Source organism: Mercenaria mercenaria, chromosome 12, assembly GCF_021730395.1.
Source record: "Mercenaria mercenaria strain notata chromosome 12, MADL_Memer_1, whole genome shotgun sequence".
Lineage (NCBI taxonomy): Eukaryota > Metazoa > Mollusca > Bivalvia > Venerida > Veneridae > Mercenaria > Mercenaria mercenaria.
Window position 1 is genome coordinate 22,568,225 of NC_069372.1, and position 21,091 is coordinate 22,589,315.

Genomic DNA, 21,091 nt, shown 5'->3' on the forward strand with positions numbered 1-21,091 from the left:
TTGTTTGTTCTTTTATTATCTAGTTCGAATCTTATTAAACAGAAAACTGCTATTAAGTAGTAGCCCATTTAAATTAAATTGAAGTCCACGCTTCCGATGAACAGCCTGCTTGACATGCTAGCCTGAGCCGCCAGTATTAGTTACCGGGAGACCCTAGCAGAATGTGCCTGGCAGAGTGTCCAGCGAAGTGGTGTCATAGCACCAGCCCACTTATTAATGGGAGTAGGCAGCTTAGCTGTAAGAAAATAGCAGAGCCAGAGAATTAACTGAAGTGGTACCATCATCGTTGCCCAAAAGCAGGTAAGAGTGAGCCAGCAAAGTGGACACAGCCCAGCCTTATACAAGCAGTGCGAAAAACCAATACGTGAAAGTGTCTACCATAGCTCTAAGGATCTAGTCACACACTACCCTTTGTCATGTTACAGTTTTCAGTCAATAGCTACTCCATATAGTCATTGTAATGGAGTAACTCAATAGCCTTTTGCAATAGAGTTCCACAAATGCCCCTTATGCCATGAAACATAATGGTATTTTTTGCACTTAGTCATATTACAACTACGTCCCTACATTTTGTACTCAATCTCTCCTACAGTTTCCATCCCATTTAAATGCAATTTGGTAAACTTCATCAACATGAAGTGGGTATTCGCATGATTTTTAATTACAACTACCTCTGTACTTATTGAATTCCACCTCTACGATTTCCATTGATTTCGAATGAACTGTAGTATACATTGTCAACATGATGTGGACATGTGTATATTGTTGGGACATTCATGTCTCATTATTATTTTTGAGCGAAGGCCATTTTTATACGTAACCAACAACTACGCATGTACCTTGTACCAACATTTCTATCCAATTGAAATGAATGGGACTTGGTATTCATCATCAATATGAAGTATTGTTTGGAACTTTATGTCCGATTTTCTTGCAGTTGGCTTTTTTTTTACTTTATACTTCATTCTATCAAGAGTTTTCAAGGGACATGTGTCATACAATGTTGACAGCATTTTTCTGGAGGGGTCTTACTAAAGTTTTGACAACAGCAATCTCAACTGCATCACTTTTTAAAGTACTACATTGTTTTTATAGTCTATTATTTTTCATTTTTGGAAAAAATACTTCATTGTTTTTATAATTCAGTAGTAATCTTTTTTTGGAAAAAGTACCACATCGTTTTTATAATCAAGTATTTTTCCTAACTTAGGCAGCTCCTATATAACAGTTAGTTGCTTTGTTAGGTTTTAGCAACACTGATTCAATATAGGTCATAATAATTTCATGTCAAGGTGACCGCAGGTGCTCTTTTAACACGTGAAGTACTTGTCAATGCATTTTTCTTCTGATGGTGTAAGAACTTAAACGGATTTTCGATATTCTTTTAGGACTATCGGAAACGAAACTAATCTGAACATAAGCTTCATGAGTGGAAGTGTAGCACAGAAAATCTAGCACTTTTATATCCTTATTTGTAGTGCATATTTTATAAATACATAATGAACATCTTGGATCAAATTTTTCAAATATGAGGAGATTTTAAAATGTATAGCTTCCTCAGATGATACAATTCTACATGGGAAAGGAGGTTTCAGAGGATAAATAATTCAAAGTCGACCAACTTAACCTTTCTGATAGAGGGGTCCCTTCTTTTTAGTTAAATGTAAACTAGATCATTAATTCGGAATTAAAACGTCTTTAGTCTTTCTTTTAGATGGATTGAAAATTTTCTAGAAGTATCAGTTATAAGTACTTATTTAAGGAAGCCCTATCATATTCTGGAGTTTTATGTGTAAATATTTTTGATACCCGAAGCTGTTGCATTATGACTGAGACTTTGTATGAAACAGTCAGAATAAAAACCGGAACATAACAAAATAGTTTTTATTTATCAGTTTCATAATAATAGCATAAATAATTTACATAAAACACATTTGCACATTTTACACAATATCACTGGATTTAAATGTTCAAGTAAGAAGCTGGTGGATTATTTCTGGTTGGCGTTCGTCGACACACGAGAAGTGCACAGCACTGTCCGACCCTGGGTGGTATCAAGGAACAGCCATTTGGGATGCGGCTGTATTCGGGACATCTGAAAGAAGTTGTTAAAGAACATCAAGTTTAATTCATCGTGAAAATGACACTGTCAAAGTTACACTTTTGAAGAATAATGACTTTCAAACTGATCTACGGTTTTGCAATGACACTGATTTTTTTATCTTTTTGGATTTAACGTCGCACCGACAAAATTATAGATAGTATGGCGACTTTCCAGCTTTATTGGTGGAGGAAGACCCCAGGTGCCCCTCCGTGGATTATTTCAGCAAGGGTGGGTACCTGGGTAGAACCCCCGACCTTCCGTAAGCCAACTGGATGACTTCCTCGCATGAAGAATTCAACGCCCCGGATGAGGCTCGAATCCACATCGGTGAGGGGCGAGTGATTTGAACTCGGTGACCTTAACCACATTGGATGTTACGTTAGGAACATACCTCTGATCACAAACAAACCGGCCACCACCGTGACAAAAACAAAGTAGCTCACAACCATCGGTGAGGGGCAAGTGATTTGAACTCGGTGACCTTAACCACATTGGATGTTACGTTAGGAACATACCTCTGATTGCAAACAAACCGGCCACCACCCTGACAAAAACAAAGTAGCTCACAACCATCAAACCATGTCTCTCCTTCGGTATAACGTTTGTCTTTGTATTCACAGAACTCTGGAAAAACAAAGTATCCGCACATTATAATTATATTCTTTTTACAAGATCTGTTGCTGATTTGTTGCCATTTTAGCAATAAGTACGTTTTCGTAAATACTAACTTTCAAAGATTCCAAAACATTTCCCAATAAAAAGATTCCTTTTACAAAATAAAAATTGTACCAAAATAAAAATTGCACCACAAATAACAATTTATATTTTAAGCACCAAGATACACAATGTATTTGGTATTCTTTGTAGAGATAATTTCTTGTCTGAATATCTTTCTTATAGAAAGAATTTCACTTGTATACGCCTGGGCGTTTTATTGGAATGCGGGCGGCTGCCTTTACAAAAGTTGTCGGCTGTCTAACTTAAGCAATTCTCATCCAAGGTTCATCAAACTTCGTCACAATTAGATGATTTTTTCCTAAGCTCGATGACTAGCGAGAAATTCATTTATTTATTTTGTTGGGTTTAACGTCGCACCGACACAATTTTAGGTCATATGGCGACTTTCCAGCTTTAATGGTGGAGGAAGACCCCAGGTGCCCCTCCGTGCATAATTTCATCACGAGCGGGCACCTGGGTAGAACCACCGACCTTCCGTAAGCCAGCTGGATGGCTTCCTCACGTGAAGAATTCTACGCCCCAAATGAGGTTTCGAACCCACATCGATGAGGGGCAAATGGTTTGAAGTCAACGACTCTAACCACTCGGCCACGGAGGCCCCACTAGCGAGAAAATTTTTGTCACTCTGGGGTTATGCCACTGAATAGTGGAAACATCACAATAGGTCTCCTTACTAAGTAGAGTATCTTAAAAGTCTAAATTTATTTGCTATGACGGGCATATATATATATCGTGGCAGTTTGGCACTTTTGTTGCTTATATATTAAAATTATTCGATTGTCACATTAAAATTACCGCAACTAATGAATCACGATTTTTTTTTTGAAAAACATCTGTACGTTATCAGCTTCCACATGTCACGAACCTTTGTTCGTTGTGCTGATTTACTGATATCTCTTCCATCATGCTTATTCTTCTTCTTTCAGCTTTTCAAATTTACAAGAGGCATCTATAAACCTATTTTGCGGCTGATAGTTCTGACTCTTAACTTTATAATTTCTGTTTCCCTTCAACATTGCAGTTTTTCATAACAACAATTAAGGTACTAGTCCTGTTTTTTGTTCTCAATACAATATTTTTCAAGTTCAAACCAAACAAACAAAAAGATAAAGATATGTATAGGGTAATAGGCCTTACAGTACTGAAGGCACCAGCGCCACCAGTGTTTTTCACTTTTTTGCCACATTTACTCCTTTTTTTCTCCTACTTTTTTGTAACGGGTAAAAACGATTTATAGTTTAAACTTACCTGATGAATTACTGTAACGTCCTTTGAAAGTTTTTCCAGGCAGTGTAACACTTAACATTTTACCGAACACTTTTGATACTGGCTGTTTGTAAGCGAAAATGATACCGTCTTTTTTTCTAACTTTATACATTCCAGTTTGTGTTGCTATCGTTCTAAATCTTCTGTGTCTATATTTTTTCTTTTCCTTTCTTGCCTTAGTGTAACCACTTTTTACATTGGAACCTAAATTTCTTACACTTATTGGTGTCACTATCTCTTGTTTTGGGATTGATCTGTTCCTTTTCGGTATTTTAAAGTTTATGTTTTGCTTCGTATTTTCCAGCTGCCTGTTGTCTATTTGTAGATTTGTACTACTTTCTTTAACGAAATTATTCATGTTTTGATGAATTCTTTTGTCTAATGCACTATCTTTTATGACAGTTGGACCGTTTTGTGTTTTTTTCATGCGAATTTCTTTATCTTTGTCAGTTCGTAAAAGCTCATTTCTCATTTTATTTCTTTTGTTGAACATTTGTTTCAACATCGACTTTTCCATGCTCTCTAACCGTTGAATAGTTGAAAATATCCTCGACGTTGTGACTTTCTTGTTTCCCCTGACAACTGCTGCATAGCGACAGTCTGGCACGAGGCAGCAATTGTCAACACTGCTTCGGCGCATTGCGCACCCATATGGAAGAGCCTTATATACTGGACATCTGGAAATAATAATGCAACTGATAAGTCATGTGAATAAGATCTATAAGAAAATCATTTGGAAGTATAGAATGCAATCAAGCAAAATAATAGCAGACTCGGTTTGACTAAGCCTGTTTATTGAAGGTAATGGAAAGGGCAACACCCGTCTCGTCCCCTAACACCGGCTTAAGAGGAAGTCCATACTTAAATATCGGATGGACTCTACGATCCCAAAGGACCAGAATATAACAACACTGGGCGCATTCGGCATACAAGCCCGTGTAACTCTGACCAGATCACCAGAGTTCACCCGAGTGACACGAGTAACAATTGTAGTCCGAACGCTTTATCGAGTAACTGAAAATGATGGAGAATGTTACCTATATGCTAACAGTTCAAAAGCTTCTGAGTTGTAACAATAATAAAGAATGGTTGCTACTTTTGACACATAATAACTTAATTTTCCAAAATAAACTGCTGATCAGACAAGACAGTATCCCTCGATCGTATCAGAAATTATGTTGAATTAGTGGACTTTATGTTTTATGTATGTGATATAGTGCCGTTAGTTAATTACATTGCCGCTGCGTGTATCTTACATAATGTTTGCATTTTCAATGACAATACAATAAGTGATTTTTGTGAAGAACCTAATATAGATATGTTTGATGGCCATTATGAGGACAGACAATCTGTTAGAGATGAACTGGTACGACCTCTCTCAGAGTGAAAAATCAGACTGGATTATTATCAATCGACATTTCAGATTCTAGGATCAAGTAACACTTGGAAAAAATGTTCAGCCCATATTGTTTAATAGACTAGAAATTTCTATTTTATGTTAATTTATACTTTAAATTATTTCAGAAGCAAGAGCTACAACTTATACTAATCCTCTTATGTCTACACATGACTCTACTACCCCGAACCATTTCAAATTAAAAGGGTGTTTGGTATAATTATTTCGTTTTTTTTTTATTGTTCTGACTGAAAGAAGGTTTGTCGGCAAGTAGGGAGGCAGAATATTTTACTTATAACTTCAACATCAATGTGTGGCTTCTTTTGTGGATTATTTGTCCTTATCACTCATTTTGTGTTCTAAAGCCTAGATGTTTTTTTCTAAAAGTTGTCCCATGTGAACCTAGAAAAAAAACTTGCAAGCTTTAAGAATCAGATCGAGAACCCTCGAAATATGCTTGACAAGGATGTTACTGTAAGAAGCAGATTTCTCAACCACTGTCCTATTCAGCAGTATTTACAGATAGGGGCATGACTGCCAGAAAGAGCATTTCAAAGTTACTCTACATTTAGATGAAAGTAAAAGGTTTTAAAAGAACAATGACAGCTCGCTCCACTATTTGAAGGCAACTGTCGATATGAATGATTTTCGATTCTAGAACTGAAATAATGATTCAAGGATTATTTGACTTGATTCTATGATCTCGCTTTAAACCCCTGAATAGATATAAGAAGTTTACAACCTAGTACCGCCCTTAGACAAGAGCAACTTGATGGTAAAATTTTAACCGTCATTTTCTTACTACAAAAAAGGGACATAACTTTGCCAAAATTAAAGTAAGTGTTATGAAATTTGATGCTTTACCTGGCTTTACAACCCTGAAGACATGTGAGAAATGTTAACCCAATGCTCCCATTAGTTTTGGAGATATCAACTTGCAAGCAAACAGAACAATATCTATGAACAAGAAAGAGGGCGTAACTTCTCCAAAATTAAGGTTATGGGAATTGATGCTTTGACCTTCCTTAACATCACTGGAGACATGTATGGAAGTTTCAGTCCAGTATCTGCATTAGTTGCCGAGATAGTACCTTGCATGCAAAAGTTTAACCAGTTTTTTCTAAGTTTAAACAGTGGGGCATAACTCGGCCAAAGTTCAAGTAAGAGTTATGGAAGTTGATGACATGTCCTTTACAACATGGAAGACATGTGTGAAGTTTAAATCCAGTATCTGCATTAGTTTAAAAAAAACTTGAATGCAAAAATTTAACTCTAAAAGGGGTCTGACTCCAGTAAGAGTTATGAGGCTTGTGATATGTTGATATGACCTTATTTTACAGACCCGAAGAAATGTGTGAAGTTTTAACCAAACATCTGCATTAGTTTGGATATACTAACTTGCATGTAAAACTTTAAATTGCATTTTCTAAGTCCAAAAGGGATATAATTTTGTCAAAATACATATAAGAGTAATGGGACTTGATCATCTGCGGTAAGGTAATGACCTTAAAAAGTAAAAATAGGTTTCAAAGCAATATGTCTATAAATGAGACCCATAATTTACATAAGATTCGATCAAGAATTATCTAACTTGATTATTTTGGTAGGTCTGATGAGTGGAAAGACTTGTTTGAAGTTTCAATTCAATATCATCTGTGGTTATTGAGATAAAGCCTTGATAGTAACTGCACCCAAACTTTTACAAGTGTACCAAAGACGCCCTGTTTAAAGTGTTAATGCATTCGGATACGATCACCCGACTCTCCGAGCTTCAGGAGGTGGGTAGAATTCGGGTGACACAACTACTATCGCCCGGGTTACTCGAGTTATACTCGAGTTATACCCAGGGTGACTCGGGTTAGCTCGAGTAAGTATGCCGAACGCGTCCACTGAATCCAAGTGATTCATTTGAACAAAATCATTGGCTTTCATAAATAAGATGTGCATGAAAAGAAACCACAATGATATCGACACATTTCCATGTGACATTAATAAGCCTTCAAATTCATCAGATTCTAATTTATTACATATTATGTTAGAAAAACAACATGCGCTTTTATATGTATGAATTACAGTGCAATAATGAATAAACCATACTTAAATATATGATATTTTGACAGAGGGCACACATGCTCTGTCGAGGGGTGTTCATTTAAAAAGAAAGCAAAACTGTTCCAGATCATTATGCACTTAAGCTATTTTCCCTCTCACCTCTCTGTATACACTTCAAAGAGTTTAAAAGCATAAATTTAATAACAGTCATTTGAAGTACAAGCATTAAACTGCATTACATAACCTGTAACCCAGATTAAATATTTAACAACTATATCACTGTTAATAACCTAAAGCTTTGACGACATGAGCATGAGTTGCAAGTCTGCCACATATCTTGAATAAATTATATTCACACACAAGAAGAACAAGCAACTATCGGCAACCAAACCTCACACTTGATGTCGTACATTGAGTGATCTGTATTTCCGCTAAAAGGCTAAATGTTTCGGTAATACTGAGCTCATAAAACGTTTATTAACTGACAATCATTTAATGTTCCTCACGACCAAAAACCACAATTTCATACCGTCATTGCACTCAACGTGTGTTAGTTAAAGAAATTAAATACATGTTAATTCATTAATAAAATGGAAATTACATCATGTTGAAAACTGATTCATTCAGATGAGCCATTGGTTAAATACAAATTTAATGTACTAATTCAATAGTTAGTGCACGTATTTTTCTCCACTACATTGTAAATTATCATACCCAACACCATCACCTTTTCCTACACCACATCAGCATCACTGTTTACCTACTCAACACCATTTTATTTAAATCAACACCATCGACATGTCCCTGATCAACGCACTCACAGTTTTATTCGTTAATACCATTTTCCTTATTATAAAAGTCACCGTTTTCTAGTTAACAATATCTCTGATTTTCCAATCATCACTATAACAATTTTCCAAATCAACACCATCTTCGCTAAAATCATCATTTGCATGGTAGATACGGTCATCTTTTTCTAATCAGCAATTTTGCACGTGTCGCAATCGCCACTGTCTCCGTTTTTTCCATCAAAACCATCACAGTATTTCTGATCAATACTTTAATAAATACCATCGCCTTGTTTTTAATATATACCCATGTCATTTCCTAATATACACCATCACCGTGTTTCTAATCTGTACCCATGTTATTTTCATAATTGATACCATCACCATTCCTATTATGAGTGTCTCTCACCTACTTCTACATTTATAAAGTCCTCTGGATGCATTTTCGCATACACATGTGAAGTTACATCCATCAAACCACTGTTCGTCTTGTGTAAAATTGATTCCTCTATATCGACATACTCCTCCTGTAAATTGGCAATTCATCTACATTTTGTATTTGGTAAATGACTTTTTAAAAGGTAAGAATATTTTCACCAGAGATAAATAAATCATGTGAATTATTTTCATAATAAAAATCATTTTCCTGCGTAAACGTCTATAAAAATTGAAAGTAAGATATTAGCTTTTTTCCTCTACCTAAGAAAAAGGGTTACTTTTTTTTTTCAATTTACTCACACTGGCAAAAAAATAAAGGCACTGATCTCCAGATTTGTCTAAAAATAATCTTTCTTTCAAGTTGAAGTTTGGTCATATTATGAACATTAGAATATGAGTTTTTGTTTCTAAAATATTTTAGAAATGCAAAATCAAGAAAAAAAGATGACCACGTTGGGAATCGAACCACGGCCAGCTTAGCCAATAAAGGCATTTTCCCGTTGTCCAATAGTGCTATAGCGGAATTAGTGAATTATGAATTCAAAATATAGATATTTATAATAGAGACAGTTTACCTAGTGTAAAGCGTTACAAACGCTGTAAAAAGTAGTAAAAACATTCTAATATTTCCGTAAAAATATAGTTTGTCGGTAATTAAGTTTTAAAATCTTCTTAAGAAATGTAGCATTTATTTCCAGATATCTAAAAAATATTTTTTGTTCTCGAACGATCTGGAGGCCAGTGCCTTTAATGAAATGATATGAATTTTGTACCTGTGTTGATGTGACTGATATTTGCAGATGATTCTCCTGTCCCTGTTATGTTATCTCGCTGATCATTGGTTCTATTAGTAAATCCTTTCTCACTTTTCGGAATTACATTTTGTTGTCCCGGTAAGATTCCATTTGCAGTCGCAGAGTCTATGGTAGTATCTTTTCTATCTTTGTTAGCGTAAATTACATCGTTATTTTTCGCGACTGTGAATAGCCTGACTGGTCCAAATCTTGAGAAAATTATTGCTAATTTTTCTGTTTCTGTTGCACTCAAAACTTCTGCGTCTTTTGTGTTTGTTTTATTTGTTTTATTTAATAATTTGTAACCTACAACTTCAGTGTCGATTGTTTTAGTTAGTTGGTTTCCATTAGCAACTTTAGATGGAAATATTTCTGGAAGAGAAGTTGTTCTAGTAACACCAACAATTATCGGCGGAAGCGTTGTTGTTGTTGTTGTTTTATAATTACTGTGTATATTAGGTTTAATACTGTGAAAATCATTTTTATTATTTCTTATATTGTTAACATATGTATCGCTTGTGTTAGTTGCTGTGTTTGTTGAGTTGCATTCTGGTATCCTGCAGCATTCATTATCAGATGGCAATTTTAAAGTACAGCCAGGTTCAAGTTCTGTATACTCCCGACATCTGCAAATGGAGAAAAACAATTCAAATTTACAAACTTCGTTGTTGACAAATATAAAAAAAAGCAATTACAAGAATAGGTATATGATTTTTTTAAAAAGGCAAATAAGAAAAACGATAAACTAAAATTGAACAAGATTTTCAACAGTATTCATAATTCATACATAGATGTATCTTCAGTAAGTTCCAAATGCTCATGATTCAGAATTTGCTGTATCTTTTGTAAACCCAATTTGTTCATAATACAGAATTTACTATATCTTTTATAAGCTGTAAATGATTTACTGTATTTTTTTGTTAGCTCCATCTGTTCATAAATCACATTTTGCTGTTTATTTTGTAAACTCTAAATGGTTAAAATTCTGAATTTGCTGTATTTTGGTAAGCTTAAACTGCATCTTTGGCAAGTTCAGAAACAGCTTTATCTTTTGTTCGAGGAAGCCATCCAGCTGGCTTACCGAAGGTCGGTGGTTCTACCCAGGTGCCCGCTCGTGATGAAATAGTGCACGTAGGGGCACCTGGGGTCTTCCTCCACCATTAAAGCTGGAAAGTCGCCATATGACCTAAAATTGTGTCGGTGCGACGTTAAACCCAACAAAATAAAAATGAAATGAATTATCTTTTGTTCATAAATTAGACCTTGCTGTATCTTTGATAAGCTCCAGTTGTTCATAAATCAGATTTTTGCTGTATCTTTTATAAGCTCCAGTTGTTCATAATCTTGATATTTGCTATATCATTTGTAAACCCAAGTTGTTCTAAATTCAGAATTTACTGAATCTTTTATAAGCCTGAATTGTTCAGAATTCAGGTTTTGCTGAATCTTCGGTAAGTTTGCTATATCTTTGCTCAGCTCCAGTTTTTATTTAACAGCATTTGTACCTTTACTGACACTGAATCTTAGCAACATTATCAAAGTCTACCTTTACCAATTCAAGATTGATATACATTTTCAAAATACGTTGTTGTTTGTTGGTTTTTTTTACTTTACAATGCTGTTAATTCTTTAAATCTTATATTAGTATTTCATGAATTGATAGCTTATATGCTACATAACCCCACAACAGGTCTTACCTACCTTTTCCGACAGCGGTAAGTTCCCAAGACGGGGTCCTCGCAGCTGCAATTAAACTCGCATCCGTCTGTCCAGTTACCGTAGTGATATTTTCCTTTATAAAAACAGCCAGTTTGTTCTCCTGTAAAAGTAAATTAAGGTGAAATATCAATTTTAGTTGTTGTTGTTTTCTTCTATAAAATATATCAGAAAACTCGACTCGTTCGACGAAATTCTTATCGAACAGACATTTTGAAGTACGAATTCTTGCGCTGTAAGTATGGAAGGATAAATTTGTCTGGGACCGAAATGTTGTACAAAATCACCATTCTACATTTAATACATTTTATATTTCATTTTTTTTTCATGTTTTATATGATATTATCCCTTTTATGTCTCAGCTGTGAATAAGAACATGCATTTTTTAAATTGATAGCTACTGATAGCTATAATTCAGAATGCAAACAATCAACATATGTATCAAAATTGCAATTAATTTCTTTTTTGTTTGGTTGCTGTGTGATGTTATGTGGTGACTTTTCAGATTGCTTCCGCACATGAGAAATATTTTAAAATCGAAATACAATCACCTCCAGGGAGATAAAGACACACTGGGGTTAGAGACATGTGATTCGAAGTCTCCTTGACCTTTCAGCCGCAGAGGCCCCATACATTTTTTAAATTTATTACATATGAATTCATGTATTAAATATAGATTATTGTTTAGGTAAAAATAAAGTATTCACCATAATCTCATATTGAATCGTTGTTTAAATTAAGTGAAAATAGACTATTCACCATATTCTGTGATAGAAGCGTTGTTAAAAGAGCCAATTAAGTCCTCGATTTTTGTTGAGTTGGTTTCATCACTGGATCCATTGTTGTCACTGTTGTTATAACCGTTGTTTTCGTTGTTGCTGATGTTGTTGTTGTTTCCGTTGTCGTTATTGTTGTTGTTGTTGATAGTGTATGGCACGGTTACAGCACTGCAGTCCGGTTGCTGGCAGCACTCCTCCCCAATAGGCAACTTCAACACACAACCTGGTGGTAACTGCGGATATACTGGACATCTGCTCGTATAAAAAAAAAGCATTTTCGAGAGAATGATCAAGGTCAAATCTCCTATCAATATCGTACTTCAAAGTAAATTCTATTACATTTACCTCATGCGTCTATCTGTTATGATCGAAGAATTTATACTATGTAAAAAAAATGGCTGGAGTCATCTACATACCCACACAGTGGGCCTTTAATAAAAAAAAATAATGATTTATGGAATGCACATCCAGAGTGTAGTATATTATTATGTATGGCTGAGATATTATATTTGCAAAATTGTACCAAAGGCTTGCCAACATAGTTCCTTACCGTGTATGGCATTTATAGTGACCTTTGTCTGTATCGAGACAGGTACAGTTAAATTCGCAACCATCAGTCCAGTTGCCGTGGTGAAATGCACCCTTATAGAAACATCCTTTGCCGTTGTCTGAAATGAATTTGTTAGATTATTATGACATTTTACAACGGTTTCTTTAATCAGCTGAGAAGGGCCTCTGTGGCTGATCGGTTAAGGTCGCTGACTTCGAATCACCTGCCCCTCACTGAGTTCAAGCTTCGTTCGAGGCGTTGAATTCTTCATGGGAAGAAGCCATCCAGCTTGCTTAAGAGTTCGGTGGTTCTACCCAGGTGCCTGCCCGTGATGAAATAATGCACGGAGGGACACCCGGGGTCTTCATCCACCATCAAAAGCCAGAAAGTCGCCATGAATGCCCAATGATTGTGTCGGTATGATAATAACCCCCCCCCCCCCCTCCAACACACACAATCAGTTTCGAAAAAAAAGTTGTGTAGTTTCTATATTATTTGCTGTCATACTACTTGTTACTGAATGCTGTGTTGTTATTTGTTACCAAATGGTGTCATGTTTCACCGAATGTTGTTCTGTAATTGATTACTAAATGATGTCATGTTACTAAGGTCCTTAGTGATTTTTGTCTGATTACTTTTAACTGAATGGGTCATGTTAGTTGTTTGTTAATGTTGTCTTGTTATTATCATTGAATATTTTTGCTATACCTACTATTGTACACATTACCGGTATTTTTTAAAGAATGTAAACTTTTTTTTAAAAAATAAAATCATATATTTATGGAACAAAATACTGCTGTTGATGTGCATGAAATAAGTACTTACTTATCTTTTCCAGAAGAACTGAAGATGCGTATAGAGAAATAAGTATTACACCTGGAAATTTGCAGCAATACATCCTGCAATAAATAAATACAGTTTTTGTTTTAGTTTGATAATATTTTATTGCAACTATTACGTGAATGGTATCAATACATATGTATACGTATATATAGTGCAAATGGGTCGGGCTACAAGTTTTAACAACATTAGCGACAGCCCTCCCCATACAGAATTATCGATGAACCAAGCAAGAAAGAAAAAGACACTTCAAGACTATGAATTCCCGAGGGTACGTATGCATATTCCTACAGTATGTGACACACACACATACACATAGAAAATTGTATTTTCTGTAAGTTTGAAAAACATGCATGGACAATGATACATCTTGCAGTTACAAATCCTATACACATAAACAACAAAGAATCCTGCAAGTATTAAAACTACACATATATACACAACATATAAATACACACATAAACAATAGTTCATCCTGCATAACAACAGTACAACCTGCAAGTATGATGAATATTCACATACATACATAACAGAACACCCTGCACATGCAAATATGACTTTTACACCCTGCAAGTATAAATTTTACACTGATATATATACATTCAGGATGCAGCGTTGTTTATAACTATATATACCACTCAAACAAGCAGTTCTGTGTATGTATCATACTTGCAGGGTGTATTATTGTTCATATGTGTGTATTTATTATACTTGCAAGAAGTTCTGTAGTTTATATAGTTTGTATTAGTCATACTTGTAGGGTGTTCTGTTGTTAACATGTGTGTATTATTCATACTTGAAAGGTGAACGATTGTTTGAATATGTGTATTTGTCATACTTGCAAGGTTTACTGTTGTTATATATGTGTGAAGGTCATACTTGCAATAACATCAGTACACCCTGCAAGTATGACTTTAACACATAAATATATTACAACAGTACACCCTGCATGTATAACAAATACATAGATATAAACTATAGTAAACTCTGCAAGTCTGATAAATACACACATATAAAAAACAGAACACCCTGCAAATATGACTAATACACACGATATAAAAATCGATATACCCTGCAAGTATGACCTTCACACATATATAACAACAGTAAACCTTGCAAGTATGACAAATACACACATTCAAACAATCGTTCACCCTTCAAGTATGAATAATACACACATGTTAACAACAGAACATCCTACAAGTATGACTAATACACGCTATATAAACAACAGAACTTCTTGCAAGTATAATAAATACACACATATGAACAACAATACACCCTGCAAGTATGATACATACACAGAATTGCTTGTTTGAGTGGTATATATAGATATAAACAACGCTGCAACCTGAAAGTATTCTAAAACAAACGTATAGACAACAGAACATCCTGCAAGTATGACTAATACACACCTAAAAATAACAGTAAATCCTGCAGGTCTGACTATAACAAACAAATAAACAACAGAACATCCTGCAAATATGACTTATACAAAGACTGAGACATTTGTACACCCTGCAAATATGAGAAAAAAATACACATATATAGATGTTGACATATCCTGTTAGTATTACAAATACACACACTTCGACAACGATACATCTTGCAAAGGTCACAAATACACACACTTTGACAACGATACGGTATCCTGCAAAAGTACAAATACACACTTAAATAACGGTACATCTTGCAAAGGTCACAAATACACACACTTTGACAACGATATATCCTGCAAAAGTACAAATACACACTTAAACAACGATACATCTTGCAAATGTCACAAATACACACACTTTCACAACGATATATCATGCAAAGAGTACAAATACACACTTAAACAACGATACATAAATACACTCTTAAATAACGGTACATCTTCCAAAGGTCACAAATACACACACTTTGACAACGATATATCCTGCAAAAAGTACAAATACACACTTAAACAACGATACATCTTGCAAATGTCACAAATACACACACTTTGACAACGATATATCATGCAAAGAGTACAAATACACACTTAAACAACGATACATAAATACACACTTAAATAACGGTACATCTTGCAAAGGTCAGAAAATACACACACTTTGACAACGATATATCCTGCAAAAGTACAAATGCACACTTAAACAACGATACATCTTGCAAATGTCACAAATACACACACTTTGACAACGATATATCCTACAAACGATACAAATACACACGCTTTTAAATACACACATTTGGACAACGGTACACTTGTAAGTATGACAAATACACTCATATAGACAAGGCACATCCTGCAAGTATGAGAACTACATACATATAGGCAACAGCACGTTCTTCAAGTATGAGAAATACACACAAAGACAACGGTAAATCCTGCAAGTATGATAGATTCATGAACATACATAGACAATGGTACATCCTGCAAGTTTTAAAAATACACACATACCCGACACTGATATAACAAATACACACAAACACGACACTGATATAACAAATACACACACTTTTAATAACGGAGAAACCTGAACATTCAAACAACGGTATATCTTGCTTCAGTATTTCAAATTCGCACAACACCAATACAGCCAACTACTATGGAAAAATACACACAAATTGACACCAATAGACAAATTATATATAAATATGAAAGATATACACTTGTCAACAACGCTAAATACTGCAAGTATGGCAAATATACGCACATAAAACATAAAAGCACCGATACATTCTTCAAGAATAAGCAGTGGTACATTTTACAAGTCACTTGTAGACAACGCTTTGCCCTGCAAGTAAGACAAATACACGGTTTTACAGATGTTGCATGAAATAGAGTACGAAATTGGCATACACATATTTTTAAGCAATGCATGACACAAACATATAACACACATATATGCGCAAATTCAAAACATATTTGGAGCCCACCTGAAGGACATATATATGCTATCATCAAACATACAAGCATTGCATGCTGGAAGTTTATATTCCAGTACGAAACACACATAAATATTGCCTGCACTGTATTATAATTGCTTATACTTTCTACACGAATATACAGTCATATATCGACTAAGGTAAAGTCTGCACGTATCAAACAAACAGTGTTTGTAAGGCTGCCTGCAAGTATTAACACACATGTAAGAAAGGTGTCGAACACACATACACACATGAGCCGCACCATGAGAAAACCAACATAGCGCATTTGCGACCAGCATGGATCCAGACCAGCCTGCGCATCCGCGCAGCCTGGTTAGGATTCATGCTGTTCGCTTTCTAAGCCTATTGCAATTAGAGAAACCGTTAGAGAACAGGATGGATCCTGACCAGACTACAAATACACTATGTTGGTTTACTCATGGTGCGGCTCGTATATTTTCTGCAGTACAACCAAATAGATGTCCAACGAATATCATGTAAACATAAATGATTCCTGCACTACACTCTGCATGCAACAGACACAAAGACTTTGCTCATTATACTTGCTGCAAGCAAAACGTACAAACACACAGCGCCTTCAGACTTTATACATTTTTAATACAGTACTGCACAATCAGTAAGTAATTTTCATGGATTTCGTTGTTAAGTCAATCCACGAAATAAAGACTCCGCAAACAAGTAAAATTCCCACTCATTTATTTTCAAAAGTTTCAATTCACATATTGTTTTCACCTCGAATTAGTCGACGAAATATCCTGCCCACGACATAAAACAATTTCACAACAAATGAAAATTTAAGCTTCCGCGTACATATTCACAACTTCGTTTGTCAACGTTTTATTCCATTTTGTACTTAATTAAATCACGCTTTAGCACAACACCTGTATGTAAATAATTATTAAACATCATTATGATTATTATAATCAAACTGAGCAGACACTGTGATTTAGAATGATCGAACGTTAAGTGCACTATAAGGTCCAAGTAAAACAGTTAAGCATTGTCTTAAGCGAATTTCTGCTTATATTTATACGTTGACGTATAATTATTTACAACGTTATGTATGATATATCCAGGTATGTCCATATTAATCCTTCAAAATGAAAAATGGTGTATATCAAAACCTTGAAATTCCATCAGATTTAAATGAATTATATTTTAAAAAAAAATCTCACATAAAATTCCTACGGTCGAAGTTTCTCTAAATGACGTCAGTTTAATTATGTAGATTTTAAATGATTTAAAGGTCGGCATAATTACACGCTGTCTTTTTAAATATTATGAGTGAAATCTAATTAATTTAATAATGACATTAAAAAATAATTAAATACCTGTTTATTTTGTATAAATGTTACAATCCAAATTAAGAAATAATTTAAAAATTTTAGAGCGAATTTAACTAAATCCTTTTTATGTTCACAGATTTAAGATACATCAAAAGAAATTTTAATTTTCGTAAGATCACTTACAGAATATTGAATAGTTTTTCAATTTGATGTATTATTTTGATCGAGAGTAAATTCCAGCCGAAAAGAAAACACGTGTTTCGGAGGTATCCATCTTCAGCCCGTAATTACAGTATTTTTTATCACTGAAAAATCTCACTTTAGTATACTCCCTCGCAAAATTTAGGGAGGAGTTCTAAATTGATCTAATACATCATGATTATTAGCATATCTATCAAACGAGGTTGAAAGACTATGTGCATGTCAGCGTTAAATACTGATTGCAAACATGAAAAAAATACTCTTCGTAATTTGTAAGTGCATAATTCGTAGGTGAGTGTTTGATCTTTGGAATTGGACGAGTTGCTTGATCGAACATTACAAACACATACAAGGAAGTGCCGTCCATTTGGTTTGACTGTTGGCCTGCTACGCTGCTTGTGCGACTTGTATTATCGACCTCAATTGCCGTACCATAAAAAACGTCGGTAATGAAATAAAGAAATGGAAATGTATTTCACTCCGTTATTCTACGTTTCACAGAAGCTGACTGGCCAGTTTCTACAGAAATGGAATCATCGGCCTCCGTAGACTGAATGGAAACGTATTTCAAACATTCAATAGAAGTCGACCGCAAATGGAACTGACTGGCCCCGTGTCGACTCATTAAAAATGAAAAAGTATTGAATTCCATACTGTTACATTCAGTAGACGTCGACCACAATGGAACTGACTGGCAACGTGCCGGCACAGTAGAAATGGAAACGTGTTGGATTCCATAAAATGGCCGCGAATATCGACCTCTATAGAATTCTTTCTTAGTTGTGAACATGAGGTACCTACTAACCTCAACGGAAGTGGATCTTACCGCTAAGAAATAACTGACGTTTTATGAATTAGTTGTAATGATGGTCTAAAGTAAAAACTGTATCTAATCCGCCCCTTTTATGGAATATAACTGATCTCGGTGAAATAAAACATGTAACTATCGGAACTTATCCGGGGCAACACAGGCAGTAGACTAAACTTCAGAACAAATCGAATTGAACTAAGTGTTTGCCTCTAAAAATGGAATTTAGCGTTTTAAGAAAACATTTTTATTTATCAACGCCCTGAAATAAGGTTAAATAACTTTCGTGATTCGTCACATTTATTGATCTTTTGAGAGAATATGACACATTTCATAACCATGATAATTGTTTTATCATGTCTTAGATGGTTGAAATATTTGCAAAAAAAAAGGTAAGATGACTTATCGCAAAACTTTTTGCACAAAGTGTACCTTATCTATCACTAACGACAGATAATAACGTTCGCAACAATTACATTTAAATTCAACAACAATGTCATAAATGTGTCGGTAAGTAATATCAACAGAATAATAATCTGTTATACATCAAACGGACGAACGTTATACGTTTATCTTTTTACTTCGATATAAGAATATTAATTAGCCCGTTGTTATTTTTCAACAAGCACGCGCAAGGCAATTTGAGCGGACCGACAAAGGAGAAGCATATCCAGCTGTTGTGGCCACCTGAGCCGAGTTTCGATACAAAGAATTTTTGCGAAAAGTAGTACTTTTATATGATACAAAAAAGCAGTGTTGTCAGTTATATTCAAAGTGAGAAAACTTCATTTTTACTTTCTAAGAAAAGCAGATTAATATAGAATTAAATTATATACAAGTGATCCATTAAAGGGAGGTAATAAAATACTGAATTTGATTAAACTGCCAAATCTGTTAGTCATATCCTGAGAGATCAATTCCATAATTCCAAATTATTGGCTTATCTTTATGAGTCATATAGATTCACATTTAAAGCAGAAATGTCGGTGGCATTTCATAAAGAGAATGACATTCACTCAGTTAACTGATGATAAACTGCGTTCATAAAAGTCAAAAACTGAAATAAAATTTAATTTGTTTATACAGGGGGCCTACGTGATAAGCTTGCTTATTTATTTGAACATTATGGTTTATGATACGGGGGCGGATGAAATGGCGTCTAACCGCTCAGTATCTTTCACTAAATCTCAATGAAAAATTATACGATTCATAATTATGACAAACAGTAAAATATTTGTCATGAACCCCTACGGCTTGCTGGACAGAATTTGCTTTTGACATTCCTTGAAGACCGGAATAAAAACATCATATACAGAGCTTTCCTTTATTTGTCCTTTCAGTTGTTACAACCCGGAAGTTGTGTAACCACATAGGCAATAGCCTTCACAGAAGCGGTGGTCCCGACGCCTCACCAATGTTTTATTTGTCTTTAAATAGAAAGGTGGATAAATATGGCCGAATGACTGTATTTTCCATGTCTAAATGAATTTTAGCCGGAAGGTTTGCTGTGTAACAGTTAAGGGATAGGTTATCCAGACTAGTTTTTAACTGGAAGCAAGAGAGACAGGAGCCTACATTTATGTATTTTGTATTTTTGTATTTTGCTAAGAAAATTAGAAAACCAAAACCGTGGTGGAATAGCCATCTTACTGAATTGTTCCAAAATGTACATGTTGCTGAAAGAAAATGGCTTAAATGCCCAAACATGTCAATGAAAGGCTTGCTGAAATATGAATATGCATGTATTAGGAAACAGTTTGATAGAGACATGCAAAGATGTAAAAGAGCACACTGGTATAAGCTACAGAATGATTTGCTGTCAGACTTAGAAACTGACCAGAATATATTCTGGAAAAAGATAGGTAAGGTCGGCATTGTTTCTGGCCTAATTCCATACCAATGCAGGTTGTTTTAGATCATGGTAACATATCAAGCAATTTTAAAGATGTTCTTGATAAATGGAAACATGATTTTTGTTGAAAGTTATAACAGGTCAGAAGGAAGTACTTCTGATGTCACTATTGTAAATGATGAGTTGGACCAAAATATTATCATTCTCGAAATAATTAAGGCTGTTGAAATGGCTAAAAATGGTAAAGCTGCTGGGGTTGATATGATTCCCGCAGAGGTTATTAAAAATGATGCATCTATTATAGTATTGCATAGCTTATTTAATATATGTTTCCAAACAGGAAAAAAATCCAACTACATGGTCTAGAAGTATTATTAACTCAATACCGAAGTCTGGTTCTAAAGAACCCAGAGATCCATTGCCATACCGTGGTATTGCATTACCTCCAACTATGTACAAAGCTTATACAAGTATTTATATGAGAGAATTGTGAAATGGACTGGTGCTAATGACCTTATTGTCGAAGAGCAAAATGGTTTGCGTAGA

The 21,091-nt window shown here is 34.8% G+C and overlaps 1 protein-coding gene across 1 annotated transcript; it reads right to left on the minus strand.

Annotated features, from left to right (window-relative positions):
• Positions 1-1,897: 1,897 nt before the first annotated feature.
• LOC123535198 (uncharacterized protein MAL13P1.304-like) lies at positions 1,898-17,429 on the minus strand. The gene is made up of 10 exons (XM_053519419.1): positions 17,131-17,429; positions 13,447-13,520; positions 12,622-12,739; positions 12,052-12,323; positions 11,278-11,395; positions 9,556-10,202; positions 8,754-8,871; positions 4,091-4,785; positions 2,620-2,728; positions 1,898-2,095 (listed from the first exon to the last, which is right to left on the minus strand). The coding sequence occupies exons 2-10, from the start codon at positions 13,517-13,519 to the stop codon at positions 1,963-1,965; spliced, it is 2,283 nt and encodes a 760-aa protein (XP_053375394.1). The 5' UTR covers position 13,520; positions 17,131-17,429; the 3' UTR covers positions 1,898-1,962.
• Between the last annotated feature and the right edge of the window lie 3,662 nt (positions 17,430-21,091).